Below are 19,956 nucleotides of genomic sequence, written 5' to 3'. Positions count from 1 at the left end.
ACATGATCAAACTAGTGTGCAACTTTTTTAAAATTTGGTTTTGTAGTTTGGGCCCAAATTAATATTTGTTGCAGTTTTTAATTGTTCATTTGATTGCATTTGTTTTTTAAGTTAATTTGATTGCATTTGACAGCAATCTTCATTTCAGTCAGTAAAAACATCACCATGATCTGAAAAATTTCTTACAGTTAAGTTTTGCAACTCAACTGAAGCATGATTCACTTATAAATCCCATTACGATTTCCTGTTATAAATAAACTTACGTTTTTAAGCCCTCGGTTTACCCGCGCTGCAGTCGTTCAAGTTTAGTTCAGTCACAGCAGGCTGTTATGTACTGTTTGTGTTTGGTTCACTGAATCATCCATACGCAATATTATCGATTCACAGCTTCTTAAATGTGATCTCAGTGTACTGTTCTAATAACTGAATAACATAATATAATGGTTTATTTCGAGTCAGAGGGGGTATTAGGCATGTAAGTAGTAAGTAGTTTGTAGCTTAGAGTGCTTACTGGAGACGCGAATCCTTTCAAATGATTCAGTTCGATTTGGTTGAACTAGTTCAACCGCTTTACTTAGATCTAGTTAAAAGAACGATTCGTTCATGACTGCGATTACTAATACAGAAATAAGACGGATTATTGGGCACAAATGTGTTAAAAGTAATAATTTTAAGCTGATTGCTGTCACCGTGCTGTTGTCATGTCCACTCGTTGTTTTTGTCACGGGAGCAAGGATGACTGGAAGAGTACTGGCTTAATATGGCCAATGGCAGCAGGATTACAGACTCTGAGGTGCCGTACAGTCAAACACCTTGCAGCGCGAAGTAAATAGGTTTACTTATAAAAGGTATACAGTAAGATCATGTATTAAATACATTTACAAAAAATGAAAAACAAAGGACAAAGGAAAATGAAGGACATTTTTTCTATAACTTTAGTTAGTTTCAGTTAGTTTTGTATGAACACAATAGGGTTTTCATTAAGTTTTAGTTAAAAAAAACTCTATTTTTATTTCAGTTAATAAAAATGTTTTTAAATTTTAGTTTTCGTTTTTCGTTCGTTTTCGTTAATTAATATAACCTTGAATACACAACATATTAAAGAGAATCAGAAAGCCACCTGTACAAAAACCTAAATTCCATAATATAATAATTGCACTATTGCATATTCAGCCACAATTGACTAAAAGGATTATTTAAACTCTGTTGTACACGGATGAACATTACTCAATCATATGACTGACACGTGCATTTAGGTGTTTTGCTGAAACCACTTCCTCTTTTTATAGCATACGAAAAAAATCCTCAACAATAAGAACACAAATTAAGAATTTAACAGCTGATTCAGCATTATGATAAACATATCAACAGCATCATATCTTGACATTACATCAGCTGTTTGTGTAATACCCACCAGACGGTTGTTCTCAAAGACATTTTCTTTTGAGAGGGAGTCAAAATCTCTAGGGGACAAGAAAGAAATGAAACCATGTTTAGCAATATCATATCTGCACAGTCATGAATCACAATCTCAGTGATGAAATATACAAGAACAGATGCTAATTCTTTCCAGGTAACGCAGTTCCTCTAGCTTTATAGACAGACAGACAGACAGACAGATAGATAGATAGATAGATAGATAGGAAGCAAGATGACACTTACTATTTTTAAATGCGCATTTCTAATTATTAAAGTGTCATATCAGAGCTGCATTTGTTCTCATCTAATTTGTTGTCTATTCATAGACCACTATAGTTCAATCTAAGAATAGCAAGCTTTAAAAAATGAGACGTGTAGTGTTTAGCAGTCTGCTCTGATGTATGAGAACAGGGTTATGTTGGTCTGTTTGCTAAACGCCTTTCCATTCATCTAATCCCAAACATTTGAGGTTTAGCAGCCTACAGTGAAAAGAAACAGCAATGAATGGTTCATTCACATCAAGAGGAAAAATAAATTTGTTTCTGGCTGAAGGAATGAAACTCCTATTTACACTGCACAATAGTAGAGGGCAGAACACCAACTGCACCTTTTAGTACTGCTAGTATATTCATCCTGTTAATTATATATATATATATATATATATATATATATATATATATATATATATATATATATATATATATATATATATATATACACACACACACACACATACATACATACATACATACATACACATATACATATATACATACATACATACATACATACATATATATATATATATATGTATGTTTTTTTTTCTTTTTATTATTATTTATTAAGTTTGGTTTTTGGTATTCTAAATTAATTTTGATAAATACAGAATTAGTGTGTGTAAGCGTGTGTGAGATGACCGAAGATTATCTAATGCAAAAATTTGCACCCGTCTGATATTTTATATATATGGGCGGCACGGTGGCGCAGTGGGTAGCGCTGTGTGTGAGTGTTTCCCAGTGATGGTTTGCAGCTGGAAGGGCATCCGCTGCGTAAAACATATTCTGGAAAAGTTGCCACTTTATTCTGCTGTTGTGACCCCAGATTAATAAAGGGACTTAGCCGAAAAGAAAGAGAATAAATGAATGAATATACAGTATATACTGTATATATAAATGACTCACTATTTTATTTTATTAATTAATTTAATATAAAGTGTGTGTGTGTGTTTTTATATATATATATATATATATATATATATATATATATAYAYATATATATATATATATATATATATATATATATATATATATATATATATATACATATATATATATATATATATATATATATATATATATATATATATATATATATATATATATATAAATTTGTATTTTGTTTATTTATTTTAATCTCATAATAGAATACAGTTAAAAGTAGAGTGACATTCAGAACTGATTGAGTGTGCCTGTCTCCAGCATGGCCCAGCATGTCCATCCTGGCATTACATAAGTGAACATGTGATGTACTCAGCAGATAATAATGACAGCCCAAGGAATCTAAAACAGGTGATTAAATCAGTGACTTCACCATGAGAACACAAATACAAAGTGGTAAACAAAATAAAAAAAGGCAAGCATATCCAAACTAAAAAAAAGGATGCAGTAGCTAGACAAAAAAGAGGCACTTACACAACAAATGTGATGTTGTCTCATGTGATCACATTTCCATAAATATTTCCATAAAAACAGACGCATCACGAAGAGCCTCTTTTCCTTACCAACTTTTCCTCACTTGTCTCTAAGTGTGTGTCTAATTTCAAATTCATTATATTATCAAAATACAGATAACCTTAAACCTACAATATAAAAATTATAAAACTTATAATAAAAATAATAAAACTTTAAAAACCTATGTGACTGGGACACAAAGGATACATTCAATAATGTGATGCTTCTAAATATTCACTATAATTTTATTTTGTATACATTTTCTGTTATGCTTTGGAGTTTAACTAAAATGTAACAATACCAACTAAAGAATATTAAACCTTTGATTAATAATAATAAAATAACACTGAGATTAAAAATATATACAGCAGCAGTGTTTTGTTTTGCTGTATTTTAGTTACATTTTTTTATATTATTTACTTAAACTCCTTTTTAACTCAAATGACTTTCATTGCATGTACAAAAACTGATTGATCTCGCATGGGCTATGTGGTTCACAGAACTGAAAAAAAAAAAATTTTCAACCGTATGGGGGGTTTATAATAATGAAAAAAAGTCAATTTTGGCTGAATTTGTCCCAATGTGGACCTGACAGTGTGTCACTTCCTGTTTATTCCAAGTCACACCTAACAATAGCACAACACAATAACACAAGCTATTGTTAAACGTTTCCATTAATCGGGTTAGGAAACAACATTTCCTTCTGCTAAAGCTGCTCTGACTCAGATCATGTCAATTCATTAAGGATGTACTCTTTATAAGGAAAATGAAAAAACAATTATAGATGTCAAAGATGCTCACATGAGATCTGGTCGGTGTCTGTGGATGATGGCACAAAAGGCCAGTCCATCTCTGAAGGACGAAGTCATGTTTGTAATGTCCACATTGTTGTAACTTTCGCACTGGTTCCTGCACCAGTCCTGTAAAGCTTTCAGAGAGCCCATGGTCCAGATTCAATCCCAAAATCCACACGTATATCCTGAATCTGATCTTGAAATACACATGAAGACCCACAAGTTCACGATTTCCACATGTCTCTGCCCAGAACAGTTGGATCCCGCTGTCTGAAAACACAACGATCCCATTCGATCAAAGTAAAGTTAAGCGATGTGAGCAAAGATCAGGAGAGATTTGCCCGGACCGCATTTGAGCCACAGAAATCAATCCGAACAAACGGAATCAAACTCCAACTTCAGTTACACGCTTGACTAGAGCTTTGTCTCGCAGAAGACATCAATGACAATCCGATTTGCCCGGTTAATTTTAAATAAATAAACAATTAAAACTTAGGATAAAGTAGGCCTAACAGTTTTATATTCTTTTAGGCGTAACGTTTACGCTACAGACCGTACTGACGAATTTGGCGTACAGAAGCACTCTACCTTCAAAATAAAAGTCGGGTCCCATTTGCCTAGTCTGGCTTTATGTCAAACTGTAGTGATATAATAAAACTTATTATAAAAATACAACTTTAAAAACCTGTGTGACTGGGAGACAAAAGAGGTGGAACACATTAAATCATGTGATTATTGTAACTTCTAATATTATTGTTTTATTGTTTTTTATTTTCACATTTACACATTTTCCAGTTTTTTTTCTTATTTACTTAGGAAATTATTATCAGACATCGCTTATAAAGGACAAAACCTGCAAAAAATGAATAAATATGCAAAATAAATAGATGAATAAAAAAACAATACATTTCTTGCATAAAAAAATAAAAAAATAAGTAAATAAATAAATAAATAAACAAATAATAGTGCGGGTAGGCAAATAATAAAATAATTTACACGAATTTTGAGAGAATAAGAAAATGCTAAACTGAAAGTAATTTTTTCCCGCTTTTCCAACGTTAATTTATTTTTGTATTTATAATTTTCCTCAGCTCATTCATGCTAGTTTATCAATTCATATCTAAATATATATTTTTCCAAACTAATTTACTTGCTGCGAATTTGAATAAAATGTGTAAATATTTCTAAAAAGTTGATATAATTTGAATTTTAGTTTTAATTATTTTAGTATGAAGATATTAAAATCAGTTTTTTTTTAAATAGTTCATGTTTATTTTAGTTTACACAATAGGATTTTGGTTTAGGTCTAGTTAATTATAATAGCTCTGTATTAAAATAAATAAGAATAAAGAAACAACACGGATATAAAATTGATCCAGTTTGCCGGACCAGAATTCGGAAGTCTGCTTTTGTACTTCCCCTTTTAAAAGGAGGAGAACCATCAGAAGTAAACAATTATAGACCAATTTCCAAATTATGCATGATTGCAAAAAAATTCGAAAATTAGTCAGTGACCAACTTAACCTGTTTCTAGACACAAATAACTTTACTGTGAAATTACCAGTCCGGATTTAGAAAGCAACATAAGTACTGTTTCTGCCACACTGAAGGTTTTAGATAATTTTTTTTTACAGGCAATGGATCTCATAAGAATTATTGCACTGCTCTTTTTCTTGATCTTTCAAACGCATTTGATAATGTTGATCATATCAACATGTCAAACTAAAGAGGTAGTTTGGTTTTCTGTCCAATAGAACACAGTGTGTCCATATGGCCGCCTGACTTCTTTATCTTTAGAGGTGCCCAAAGGAGTGCCGCAGGGATCTGTTTTAGGGCCTATGTTATTCTCTATCTATAATAATAACTTGTGTGACATCCTTCCAAATGCCATATATCATCTGTTCACTGATGATATTTGTCCTGAGGATATGATTTATTGTTGCTCTCCTTCATTTTCTCAGGCCATACAATTTTTACAGTCTTAGGTTTTCTACTTGATCGGGAGCTTTCTTTTAGAGAACATGAATAATTGCTTCAACCAAATGTCTTCAGCCTTAAACTCCATCTATCACAGTGCTCCAAGGTTTGTTACAGGCTGTCAGAAACTTACTCACCATTGTGAACTGTATGCCAAAGCTGAGTGGCCTTCTTTGTACATAAGAAAGTACACCCACTGGATGACTCTGGTCTACAAAACTCTTCTGGGACTGGTGCCTTCATACCCAAGTTCCCTTCTTCGTGAGTCAAAAAGCCAGTATGCCCTACATTCAAGTGAATCTTATCATTGGACTGTTCTCCAGGTTCAAACTGAAATAGGGAAGCGAGCCTTTGGTCATGCTGCCCCCTCATCCTGGAATACTCTTCAGTCTGAACTAAAAATACTCTCAATTACATCGTTTCGCTCTATCCTTTTTAACAAACAACAACAGTCTGTTTCTCAATGTATGTATTTTTAATATATTGTAATGTGGTATAGCTGACCAACTAAACTGTATTTTTATATTATCTTCATTTTCTATTTATTATTAATATCATTATTGTTTTTTTCATTAGTCATGTGTTAGGGACCTCTTGGCCAGGTCACCCTTTGTAAATGAGATTGATCTTAATGGGTTTTGATCTGGTTAAATAAAGAAACATATGTTTAAATGTTATTATCCTGATGATTTGTGTAATGTATAAAATATCTACCATATTGATGATTGAACCAAAATGTCACCACACATGCGCATTAAGAGCAGTTCCACAGCTCTACACTCCTGGCCAGTTGGTGGCGGTAAAGTGGGTGTAGCAAGTTTGACAGCCGCCAAATAGAGACAAAGAAGTCTAGCAGCAAATTCTTTTAGGATCGTAGTTGTCACATTCGCTGCGAATTTTTCCTTTTACTAGCTGCAACAATGTCTGATGACAGAGCTGAACGATCAGATGGACGGATAGTGAAGATGGAGGTTGACTACAGTGCCACTGTAGACGAGCGCCTTCCCGAGTGTGAGAAAATGGCCAAGGTAAGTGTGAATGAGCGGCTGAGTCATGCTACATGCTAAAGCTAACGGTCCTCCAGCAGTTTACGGGGAACCAATTTATTAACTTCAGTTGTAGATAATAGATGTAGGAAACATGTGTGGAAAGTATTTTAACTAAAGAGTTATTTGAGTTTTAGCTATATGAATCTAATGTAACGTTAGTTATTGTTGCTCATGTTTCGTAGTTTACATTTCACACTTAATCATACTAACGTTAGCGTTACTCCGTGTACTGTGATATAACAGAAAAACTGTATGATGAAAAACATTATGTTGTGTGTGTTTAAAGGATGGCAGATTACAGGAGGCAGTCGAGAGTTTGCTGTCACTAGAGAAGCAAACAAGAACTGTAAGTGTCTAGTTGCATTCAGTTTTATGCATGAAAATTAGTAGCTATTAAAATGATCTCTTTTATCTGTGCCATTTTCCAGGCTTCGGATATGGTGTCTACCTCCAGGATCTTGGTGGCAATAGTTCAGTTATGCTATGAAGCCAAAGACTGGGATGCTCTGAACGAAAACATCATGCTGCTATCTAAGAGAAGAAGCCAGCTGAAGCAGGTAGGCACACTGTCGTGAACATATCATTGAGCCTGTGACTGAGACCACGATACCTAATAACAATGTCTTTTAACCACCAGTAACCACCAGCTTTTATATGAATATGGAAAAAAATTCAGTATAACAACTAATCACCTTTTGTAACCGTATGCCGATGTCTACATTAAAGGCCCAAATCTGAATTTTTATTAAGGTCAAATGTCGGGAACAATTAATATTACTTGTTTTAATAAACAGCCATAACATGCATGACAAGTCAACACTATTTATTTTTCTTTAATTAAAGTGGCATTTGCATTCAAAATGCAATAAATACAATGCAAATATGGCAAAACCACTAATATAAGTGCATTTTTGTACAAAACACAACAATGGGTAGGCAAAAAAAAGAAAATAGTGTCTGAATGCAACCATGATAATACAAGCTGAAATTGCGTATCTCAGAGATGCAATGGCAGACTAAATGCACTCACTGTGAGTTTGAGAATGATAAGCATCCATTGTGGAGAAGTTGCCAGTGCAAGTAGGTTATCGTGTGGGTGTTCAGACTAGCTGAAGACATCTATACAATGGTTTGTCTATCACTGAGGTCTTTGCAGGAATCTCTCTTGTGCTCTTGACTCATAAATGACCACGACAAAGGAAACAGAAAAAAGAAAAAGACTAATTAATATGAGTGTAGATGAAGGTCAAATTACAGTTTTTAAGAAGTCATACTGGTAGTGTTAACAACAAGTCCAAAGTGAGAGTATCATATTTCCAGTCAATCCCTCTTATTAAAGTATTAAAAACACTGTTGCAATGTTTTTATTACAGTTTGAAAAGCTTTAAAAAGATTTGCAATGTTGAACCTTTTGTATGTTTGTTTTAAAAATTTGAGATGGGTGGTCATTAGACTGTTAACCTCTTTTTACAGGCTGTTGCAAAGATGGTACAGGAATGTTACAAGTATGTTGATGCGATGACTGACTTGTCAATCAAACTACGTCTCATCGACACACTTCGCACAGTCACTGCTGGAAAGGTCTCTACTCATGCTTTTAGATACATGTTCTCTGTTATAGTGATGTGCTTTACACTTTCATCATACTATATATATATATATATATCAATGTTCTGCAGATATATGTGGAGATTGAACGTGCCAGACTGACTAAAACACTGGCCCATATCAAAGAGCAAAGTGGAGATGTGAAAGAAGCCGCAGCCATTCTGCAGGAGTTGCAGGTGAGTTCGAACCAAAAATTTGCATACCTGCCTCACGATTATACTCCCAAAGTCTAAAGTGAACTGGAAGTTGCTTAAATTTTCAGTATGTTGATGTATTTATACCTGAAATGGAATATTAAGTAGGGGTTGGTGCTTTCTTTTTGTATCATTCCATCAGCAAACTTGCGTTAAGAGAGGGTATTAATATGCCATTGCTATGGAAGCCCTCAGGTTGACGTCAACAGAAGCACCACCACTTCCAAACATGGAAGCAAATGATCAAATTTTAATTGAAGATTGCTAAAACAAGTTTAAACATGTTTTTTTTTCACAGATTTATTATTCACTTAAAGAGTAACAATGTGATCTACAAAAATAAACATTGTACATTTTGACTTCAAGCTTTCACAAAAGATGCGGATAAAGCCTGGTTTATACTTCTGCGTCAAGTGATCAGTGTGACCCACGGCACATGCAACGCGCGTAGTTGTGCATTTATACTTCTGCACGCTGTTTCTGTTGTACTGCAATAACGCTTCTGAAACGCTAGTTGGCAGTGAGGTATTTATGTTCCTCTGTGTCGAGTTTCTTTGCTGGTGTTTTGTTTTTTCTGAATGCCTCCTTAATGTACAAGTAGCTCAAACTCACTTATTTTGAGGCAGGAATCGGCAGACGTGCACAACTTTAACCATGAGGTAAACACAACACAACACGACACAACACAACAATCTCCATCTTGAGCTTCTTCACGGGACTCCACACTTGTAAACAATCCATCGGGCACGCGTGGCTCTCGTCAGGGATACCAAGCCGACCAATCACAGAGCTTGTGCTACTCGATGTGTAGTTACATTTTTTGAGAGGTGCACATCAGCGACGACCACTGCATAGGGCTATGCGTCAACGTGTAGACTGCACCGTAACATATGTGTGCGCTTGACGCAGAAGTATAAATCAGCCTTTAGATCAGAATAAATCAGATCGTGCTATTTTTTGCGCATGATTTTATTGATTAATAGATTAATTTGGTGTTGTCTCTGGGTCCGGATTGGTTAACATGGTGTGAAATCAGATTTTTTATTTATTTTTTTACTCGAGCCAATCATGCGCTAAGTGTGTCCAATGCCCGAAATGCTCAATTTGTGCCGTGTCATTGACATATAGCACAGCAGGATGTCTCATCGTGTCTTTGCATTGACTTAACATGTAAATTACTCAAGCTTGACGATTCTCATCCGCATCTGCTGTTACATTGTTATTAGATATTGATTAGGGTTGGGTTAGGGTAGATGAACTTGGGCTCTCCTACTCAATTTATTTGTGTAGCTGTCAAAGCAATGTTTTATTTCAAGTGTTCCTTTTTTTAGCCTAACAGGTTTCATTTAGATTTTCTTATTTTTTATGTTTTCACATTCTTATTTTTGCTTCATCTCAATTCTAAAAAATATTTTAATAGTTTGCTACAGTAACAATACTATCTCATAGTCCAATCACTCTTGTAAATTTCACAATCCACATGAAAGTAATTTTTTCTATTAGTTTTACCTGAAAATCCATAGCGTGTTTTAATGTGAGCCTATTTGAGATTTAAATTTTTTTTTTTTTGTTAAATTGCAGATTGTGTTGGTTCCACATTTTATTTTATACTACTATAATGTTGTATTTTCTTTATTTAAACATTGTAATGGATTATATAACAGTCAAACTAACTAGTAAGTCGACTAACTAGTTTGTAACAACAAGATTCTAAAATTTTCTGGAAGTAAGCTTGTAATAATTTACTGATAAACAATAGCATGCCAGCTTTTTGAAATGTTATCAACATTGAATAGATTCATCATTTTTGGTCAAGCTTTTAATTAACAACATAGTGAGTTTCTGTACTTGGATTTTAACTTGTTTTAATCTGAAAAACTGTTTTCCAGTTTTCTTTTATTGTAAAACACTTTGTGAGAATGTCTGTGAAAGGTGCTATATAAATAAACCTTTACTTGTTTTACTTGCTTGCATGCAATCTTACAAGGTTATGTTAAAAAGTGCAGTGTTCATGCTTGATCTAGTGCTTGTAGTTTTACGTGATGCATTTGCACTCTGTAAATCTATATTTCTTGTGCGTTCTCTGCAGGTGGAGACATACGGATCAATGGAGAAGAAAGAGAAGGCTGAGTTCATTCTGGAGCAGATGAGGCTGTGTATTGCTGTCAAGGACTACATACGCACACAGATCATTAGCAAAAAAATCAACACGAAGTTCTTCCAGGAGGAAGGCACTGAGGTTTGCATCATATTTTTTTTAAACTTCCGTTCTGTTTATAGATTTTTAGTTTATAATCTTTAATGAAAAATGGTTTCATTTTAATTTGAATGTAATGTTTTGCTTTCTTTTAATGTGTAGGAATTGAAATTGAAGTATTATAATCTGATGATTCAAGTTGATCTGCATGAGGGCTCCTACCTGTCCATATGTAAACACTACAGAGCTATATATGACACTCCTTGTATTCTGGAAGACTCGTCCAAATGGCAGCAGGTACCTTGTTTGCATTAAAATCCTTGTGTTACACATTATATTTAGCTTTACTGTTTGCTTAATTTGCTCTCTGGTCTGTTCTTTTATTCTATTTCAGGCTCTGAAGAGTGTTGTGCTCTATGTGATTTTGGCGCCGTATGACAATGAACAGTCTGATTTGGTTCATAGAATCAGCACTGACAAGAAACTGGAGGAAATACCCAAATACAGGTAATCAGACAATTAAAAACACCAGAGGTTTTCTAAAAGAGCTCAGAGAAGTGAGTCATAAGCGTAATATAGGGGCTGCAGGTGGAGGAGTTGACCTATCGTCTTCCTTTCTGTAGGGATCTCCTAAAACAGTTCACCACCATGGAGCTGATGCGCTGGTCATCTGTAGTGGAGGATTATGGCAAGGAACTGAGGGAGGGTTCCATGGGAACTCCAGACACTGATGTCTTCACCTGCACAGAAGAGGGGGATAAGAGATGGAAAGATCTGAAAAACAGAGTGGTAGAACATGTGAGTTTGGTGTGTTTTTTGTGAAATAGAAAGCGAGAAATATTTAGCATTTGATGCAGAGTAGGCAAGGCAAGTTTATTTATACAGGACATTTCATACACAATGGTAATTTAAAGTGCTTTATTTAAACAAGAATAAAATGCACAAAAAATTAAATAATTAAAATATAAAAAAGGTAAAAAAACGGATTAAAATGTGTTAAAACGGGTTATAAAAGAATGAAAAAGAAAAGAAAGGCAAAATAGTGTGATCTATCAGGCATAGCATAGTTCTCATTCAGTAAAGGCACAGCAAAACAGATGTGTTTTAAGCCTTGATTTGACATATCTAATGTTGGAGCACATCTAATCATTTGTGGAAGCTGATTCCAGCAGCGAGGAGCATGGTAGCTGAAGGCAGATTCACTTTGCTTTCACTGAACTCTTGGAACTTCTAATTTACTTGATCCTAATTAGGTATGTCCTGATCAGGGTTTTTTTTTCCATTTGATTTTGAGTATCTGCCGATAACGAAACCTGATCCGATACTTTTATAATACACACAAAAAAAAAAAGAGTAAAGAAGAGCGAAGAAACAGATCCAGGATGTTCCTTATTTTTTTAATTTAATTTTCCTTATTTTAACATTCATCAACTCTGTAAACAAACAGAGCACTTCTGTGAGGTAGCTTGAACAATCAAGTAATAAATAACATCAATTTTTCACATCATGCAATCTCAAGTTTACATATCTCACAGTTTGGTATGGCAATGTTGTCGTCATCAACTTTATAATACCTCCAGAACGCAGACATACTCGAGTTGTTGCTAGATCAGTTATAGTTGCGGCCAGAAATTAATGCGAATTATTTATATTTTTATTAAACTTCCCATTAATTGTATTTTATTAACATCTACTCCTACCCTAAACCCAACCTCACAGTTCTGTAAAAATAAGAATTAATGTTATACAGTGTCACAAAAATCTAGATGTTACCACATATTCACGCTTTTTTCGCTTCAAGCTGCTTCCATGTTCTACTTTGCAGCATTTAACCACTAGCATCTCTGCAACAAAGTCATGACATGCTGCACGCGTTGTTGTTTCTGTCTGAAGTCAAGAAAGAGTACACTGTGCCTCCTCTAAATTATAGATGTGAAAAAAAGGAGAATATACAAGTCCATATTGGGAGGTAATGTCCGATTTCGATCGAGTCTGAAGCCGCGTGATCAAGCCCGATTTCCGATCACGTGATCGGATCTGGACATCCCTAATCCTTATGATCTGAGTGATCTTTTAGGTTTGTATTCAGTGAATATATCTGTAATGTATTGAGGTCCTAAGCCATTTAGTGATTTATAGACGAGTAGTAATGCATTAAAATCTATTCTGAATGTAACTGGGAGCCAGTGCAAAGACCTGAGAACAGGTGTGATGTGCTCAGATGTTCTGGTCAGAATTCTGGCAGCAGGATGAGCTGCAACTGTATGACTGCCTTTTTGGGAAGGCAAGTGAGGAGTCCATTACAGTAATCCACCCTCTACTATAAAGTTGAACTACTGGACTTCGTAGTCATGCAGTACCGCATAAGATCTATATATCTAGTTAAAATGAACAAAGTATACTTTTATTAGTTCCAAAATATTATTGTATAATAATTATGTTAAACTATCAAGGCTCCATTATATGTATCTGACAGAAATGTGCAGGGGGCTTTTGAAGATTTTATAAAGGGTTAAATATTGTAATAAGCGGGTTTAAGGGTTTATGAACAGGTCAGGAGCAGCAAGTCAGATTTCTAGGATTTAATTCAATTATTTGGTTTGTTCTCATTACAGTATGGTGAAATGGGTGTTGCACATTACATTCTCAAATCCACAAACACGTGCTATAAACTCAGAGCAGATGAGTTTCCACACTAAATGAGTTTTGCATTAATGCTAAATTATCGCATTCTAAAATTCCAGTTGTTTGTATGCAAGCACAGCTTTAGATGCTTAACAGTATCTACTTTTATACTTGTACCTAAATCTTCATGTATGTATATCCTATATGCAAACATCAGCTTTATTTCCAGCCAAAAAACATTTAAACTTTAGGGTCTAAGATTTTGGATTTTATTATGGCAAAAAGTAATGTGAGAGAACTGTGAACAAAGTTTTGATGATACAATTATGGAAAATTATGGAACATAATCTGCATGCATTGAACAATATATTTTAGGTAATTATTTGGTCACCATGTACAATGTGAATGTTCCAATAGGTACAATGTGTTTTGGCTGAACTAATCTAGTAATCTAATTTGTCATGTTGTAATTTGTGACATCTGGTAAATGTAAAAGTGTTATTTCTGTCATTGAAATGAACAATTGTCTGTTTTGTCCATTACTAGAACATCAGAATAATGGCAAAGTATTACACAAGCATCACCATGGGGAGAATGGCAGCACTGCTCGACCTCTCTGTTGATGTGAGTTCTGTCAGGAAATAAAACCCGTTTGTTGATTTTCTACATTTGTTAGAGATTGTTTTTTCATAGTGATAAGTAGGAGTCAGGATTTAAAACAATTGAACAAATGTTTTCAACTTTGTTCTTGTAGGAATCAGAGGAGTTCTTATCAAACCTGGTTGTCAACAAGACCATCTATGCGAAAGTGGACCGCCTCGCTGGCATCATAAATTTCCAGCGGCCGAAAGACCCTAACGATCTTCTGAATGACTGGTCTCAAAAATTGAACTCTCTCATGTCTCTGGTCAACAAAACCACTCATCTCATTGCCAAAGAAGAGATGATCCACAACCTCCAGTAGAGCCAGTTCTTGCTACACATTTTGTCCTTTCTTCACCTGATATGTCTGATTGAATGAATGTTAAATAAACGTTTTCCGTCAATGTGTCTGTTTACATTCAGTAATTGACAATGAGGTTACTTGTATTTAGACTGGGAACAATATAAGTCAATGGTTTCCAAAGGTTTTATGATGCATTTAAAGGGATCGTTCACCCAAAAATAAAGATTCTGCCACTGTTTATTCACTCTCTACTTGTTTCAAGCTAGTTTCTTTTATTTATTTTTTGTTCTTTTGACCACAAAAGAAGAAGGATGTTGGAAACCTTTAACCTTCTATAGTATTTGTTTTTCCAATGTAGAAAGCCAATGGTTACAGGTCTCCAAAATCATTCCAATGATCTTTTGTGTTCGATACAATGAAAAAAAAAACAAAAAAAACCCTCAAATGCGTAAATAATGATAGAATTGTAATTTTTTGGTGAACTATCCTTTTTATTTTTCTGCTATGTTTTGTTTGTGATCTCTGGCTGTAAATGCCCAGGGAAAAATGACTAAGCTCCATATGAAGCCTCGAAACTCAGTTACACACCATCCCGCTATTTGTATTAAGTACATTTCTTGTGTTAATAAATTGCATAGTAAGATTCATATTAAACGTTTTTGGAGAAATAAATCTGGCTTTGTTAATTTACTATTTAGGAGAAATACAGTAGGTTAAAACAAAGATAACAGCAAGACATTAGTGCATCTCTGAGGAACTCAAAGTTGAATAATTCAGTTTTTGAACTGATCAATTAAGTCATTGGTTCATGTGTAAATTTATTTCATTCCTCATTTATGTACAGTGATTTTGCTACATAAACACATTCATAATACCTCTGGTCATTAAGCAGTCTGCAGTGGATTTTGTCCATACTCATTTTGTTTGATTAGTTAATTAGTAGTCTTAAATATTTTTTACTTCTGAGTTTGAAGAAATGTAAGAACTTAAGATAATATTTTAAAGATTACACATTTAATAGGATTAGGAAAGAGTTATTAAAGCAACAACTGACTCTGAAAGATGGCAAGTATTACACTTCCATTGATAAACATTCTCTTCGATAAACAAAACATTGATATAAAATGCATTTAAATGTTCAATTAGATGTTTAAATATATAAGGTAATTTTTTATTCAAAAACACGCATGAATATTATACAAATAAGTAATAGAAGCTGTGATATTGCCATAAAATATTTTGCCATTATATATAAAAGTTTAGCCTAATATATTAATACATATTTTTAAAAAATTAACATTTATTTTAATTTGTGCCATATGTGATGCCCAAAAGTCACCTTTGTGTGTTTTATAGCGCTTTATGAAATACAGTAATTTAACAGTGATAAAGAGATTTAACACTTTAAAAATGATGCTTGGTGTTTGTTCAAATTACTTATTTAAAATGAGCCGCAAGAACACAATGCTTGAGTTGATTTTTGATATAATGCAGTTGTTTTATGTTTAATCCACTTAAATTTGTAAAAACGATTAAGTTAACTTGAAGGAACATGAAGCAATTGTGTGGAACGCTGCATTTCTTTTTTTACAGTGAAATATCAGAAACTAAAAATAACTCAAGCGGTCTGTTACCACTACATAGTTTAATACATTGTTGTAACTTAAAAATATTAAATTGCTGATTAGATTAAAACTTTTTTTAAGTTGTCAGCATAAATTTATTAAGTTTTCACAACAGGAAAATATTTCTAATTACATCAACTAAAAATGCAGCTAATTCAAGGGTAAATATGTTTGTTAGTTAGTTTGAAACAATATTTAACTAGTAGCAACCCAAAGAAATTGGGTTGATAATTACATTTTTTTTTTTTACAAAAATGGAGTTCTGGATTTCAAAGCTCCTTCCCCTCTGAACAAGCAAGAAGCAAGTCTGGACAAGTTTTAGGCAGACTGTTTGGCACAAAGGACATTCTAAGGTGAGATATCTGAATTTTATTTGATTTCCAAATCAATTTTCTCCATTCCACTAGAGTGTTGGCTACTCCTGGTAAATACAGTTGACGTGAGCAGTGTTTTTTGACTTTTTTTGATTTACAAGAATTTGAGGAGGACCTTAATGAGGAGGCAAGTAATGACAATTGCCATTATTGGTGATCAGTCTACTTCGGAATTGAACCACAAGACTGAAGCCATCATAGTTGAGGGCATGAGAATCCTAAATGTAATGGATATCTCAAGGTGCTGTGGGCTGCAGATGGGCATAATATACGCTCTGAATCTGAACTACCTCAAGAAACTAATATACTTGTGAAGTTTTCTCGAACTTGATGGACTGAAACCCAGAGCAAAAGTAATGCATCTCAAGAACATTATTTTCTGTAGTCTCTACTTATTTCAGAGTAGATTGTGCTCTTTATGTTGTTTTGTATTTTTAAGTCCACATGCTAATGTTTTTTTTTTTTTCATGAGACAGTACAAATTTTTGTTTTGTAAAATACTGAAAGACTGTGGTTTAAAACAAATAAAAAAATTACTGGAAAACAAAAATATTGTTGTTGAATGTGTTTGTTACAAGCAACTAAATGAACAGTAAATTTGAAAACATAGAATTAACAAGTTCAGCTATTTAATTTATCTGAGGCTACTTAAAAACGTGCATGCATAATTATGGGAATTAAGTACATAACACTGGATTGATTTTAAATTTTTATTTAAAAAAGTAGTCAAAACAAACAAATTTTTTGAGTACTCAACTTAAAAAATGGAGCTTATGTAAAAGTGCCACTGATTGAAGAAGTAAAGGCCGTTTGGCTAACATAATAAAGTTTGTTGTCTGAACTTCATTTTGTTAGATATTATTGTAACTTAAATATATTGATACAAACTGTTGCGTTATTTTTTTTGTTTGGTCTAAACAATATTTTTTAGAGTGTGGTTTAACAATTTGAAACTAGTTCAAGTTCAAATGTGATCCTGAACCCTGACAGCGTAACATTTTTTTGATGCGGGAATATTGTTACAGTGATGATATCATGGGATGAGCTCTATTTTTATTACCACAATCATGTTGCATTGCTTTAGATTTACTTGATTTAGATTTATGTTCATTTTAAGTTGATTTATCTTAAAATACATTTTTTAAATGTTTACAGTGTACCTCAATTAATTACCTTATGTAAATCTCTTATCTTTACATGTAGCATTTAATAATAAATTAAATTACACCTATATACTTATACAAAAGTGATAATTTATCAAGATAATAAAAAACAAGTATAATTTACAAAAATGTGATCTGCAGTGTTTAAGGAGCTTGCATTCCCCAGATACAATATACAGATCATAATAAAAATGTAATCAAGGTAAATGATTTGGGATGGTGTTGTTGTATTTGCATGAATGCATTTGATATTGATTTCTGCTTCCAAAAGTTTATGAAATTTAGTAGACCCGATAGTGGATTTAATTTGATTTTGCTGGTTGGTCAGATTTTGCTGATCTAGGTGGAGTATTTTCTGGGTTGTCTTATATGAGTTCCACATGAGAATGTGTTTGGCCCCTTGTTCAGTTGTTTATTTTTTATTTATTCAGTATTAATGATGTAAAAATGGCCTGTTCCAGTGAATATTATTTTATATACAGACAATGAGCTAAAGGTTCAAGCTCAAAATGCAAGGTTATGTTAAAATATAAGATACAAACATTATTGAAAACTGACTGCAGAAAATCTGTCTATTAAATTAAATAGTATTATATAGCTATACATTTTTCTTTCTCAAGTTGAGAAAGCTTATCCCTAATAATTGTTCGTTTTAAAAATATTAAATTCTTCCAGGGTATCTAGCAGGATATTATGCATTTTTAAGTGTGCATCTTCATTCCACAAGGGGGAGAAGCACTAATATTTATCTTTGCAGATTTAAATGTTCAACAGAGAAGAAGTACTTTAGGTGAATCTGAATTGTTCTCATCATAATTATTACTACTGTGAAATATATATATATATATATATATATATATATATATATATATATATATATATATATATATATATATATATATATATATTTTTTTTTTTTTTTAATCTCTCAAGTGATGTTTGACAGAAGCAAGGACTTTTTTCACAGTATTTCCTTTTTTCTGGAGAAAGTTTTTTTTTTCTTAAAAATTGTAAAAACTGTTAGGGTTCATTGGCTAGCATGCCTGCATCACATCATGAAGGTTGCTGGTTCAATTCATTGGAAAATTAGTCATTTCTTTGTGGATTTAAGTTTGTTCTGTGTTCTCCCCATTTCTGTTGGTTTCCTCCGGATGCTTCAGTTTCCCCCACAGGCCAAATACATACAATAAAAGTGAATTGGATAAACTTAGCCCCTTATAAATTGTTATCCTTGATTGGCTACAGGGTGGCACAGTGGTTCAGTGGTTAGCACTGTTGCCTCACCGAAAGAAGGTTTTAATTTCATTTAATTTACAAATAAATGCTCAGTAAATATATTAAAATAGAATATACTTGTATTCTTTGATTTTCATTTGTAGTATACATTAAATTACAATATATATATATATATATATATATATATATAGTTTTATCCTCCAATGAAAGAGCTTTACTGTGGAAAGTGAGTCCCTTAATGGGTTCCTCATTTTTTTTTTTTCCAAAATTCTTGCAACACATTAAAAAAAAAAAAAAAAAAAACTTGGAAGAGTAAAGCATTTACCACTTTATAATGTTGACATTCCTTTTCACAACACTTACAATACATTTAGGGACTAAAGATAACAACTGATGAAGTGTTTCAGGTGTAATTTTGTTGCATTCTTACTGCAAACAAGTCTTAAGGTGGGCAATAGTATGGGGTATTATTTGTTGTTGCATTTTGTGCTTCAAAATGCACCACACATTCTCTGGAGACTGACAAAACCCCATAACATGACAGACCCTGGCTTTTGGACTTGCTGGTAACAGTCTTAAAAATCCTTTTCTTTGTTTGGTCTGGAGCACACAGCGTCCATTATGTGCTGTTGAAAGTAAATTATCCAAATATCTCATAAAAAACTAGACCTTTCTTAAAAGCTGCTTTTGTACCAAATCATAATTAAAATCACCTCTTGACATAACCTGTTTCAAATCCCATCATTTTTTAACCAATTCACCAGATCACTAGCCCTAAGTTGCTCCTGTCCCAACCTTTTTTTGGAATGTGTTGCAGGCCTGAATGACAGGAAAGGGTATAATCATTTAAAAAGTTTTACAAGACATTTCATCTTTATGCTTTACATGTTACCATTTTGCATTAAGATAAAATGTAGAAAAGGAGAGAAAAGAAAAAAGTTGTTCAATTTAAATAAAGTTCATGAATAGCACAATAAATTTACCAAATTACCTACCTGTTTCCTAGTTACACTCTGACC

At 33.2% G+C, this 19,956-nt stretch overlaps 2 protein-coding genes across 3 annotated transcripts in view; one reads left to right on the top strand and one right to left on the bottom strand.

Annotated features, from left to right (window-relative positions):
* Positions 1-4,529, bottom strand: part of micall1a (MICAL-like 1a) — a 32,078-nt gene extending 27,549 nt beyond the window's left edge. For both annotated transcript variants that reach the window (XM_001922140.8, XM_009302319.5), the window contains exons 1-2: positions 3,951-4,529; positions 1,415-1,463 (exon numbers count right to left, since the gene is read on the bottom strand). In XM_001922140.8, the coding sequence (XP_001922175.3) occupies positions 1,415-1,463; positions 3,951-4,093 (192 nt within the window). In that variant the 5' untranslated portion in view covers positions 4,094-4,529. The remainder of the gene's footprint in view (positions 1-1,414; positions 1,464-3,950) is intronic.
* Positions 4,530-6,751: 2,222 nt separating this feature from the next.
* On the top strand, positions 6,752-14,639 carry psmd12 (proteasome 26S subunit, non-ATPase 12). Its single transcript, NM_201578.1, is given in 11 exon segments — positions 6,752-6,948; positions 7,256-7,315; positions 7,398-7,526; positions 8,443-8,550; positions 8,649-8,753; positions 10,861-11,010; positions 11,131-11,265; positions 11,363-11,475; positions 11,592-11,766; positions 14,140-14,217; positions 14,348-14,639. Coding segments are annotated over 11 exon segments (1,371 nt in total). The 5' UTR covers positions 6,752-6,840; the 3' UTR covers positions 14,558-14,639.
* Positions 14,640-19,956: the final 5,317 nt, after the last annotated feature.

Source organism: Danio rerio, chromosome 6 (assembly GCF_049306965.1).
Source record: "Danio rerio strain Tuebingen ecotype United States chromosome 6, GRCz12tu, whole genome shotgun sequence".
Lineage (NCBI taxonomy): Eukaryota > Metazoa > Chordata > Actinopteri > Cypriniformes > Danionidae > Danio > Danio rerio.
The sequence above is the reverse complement of the archived record's forward strand: the minus strand, read 5'-3'. Positions and strand labels throughout refer to the sequence as shown.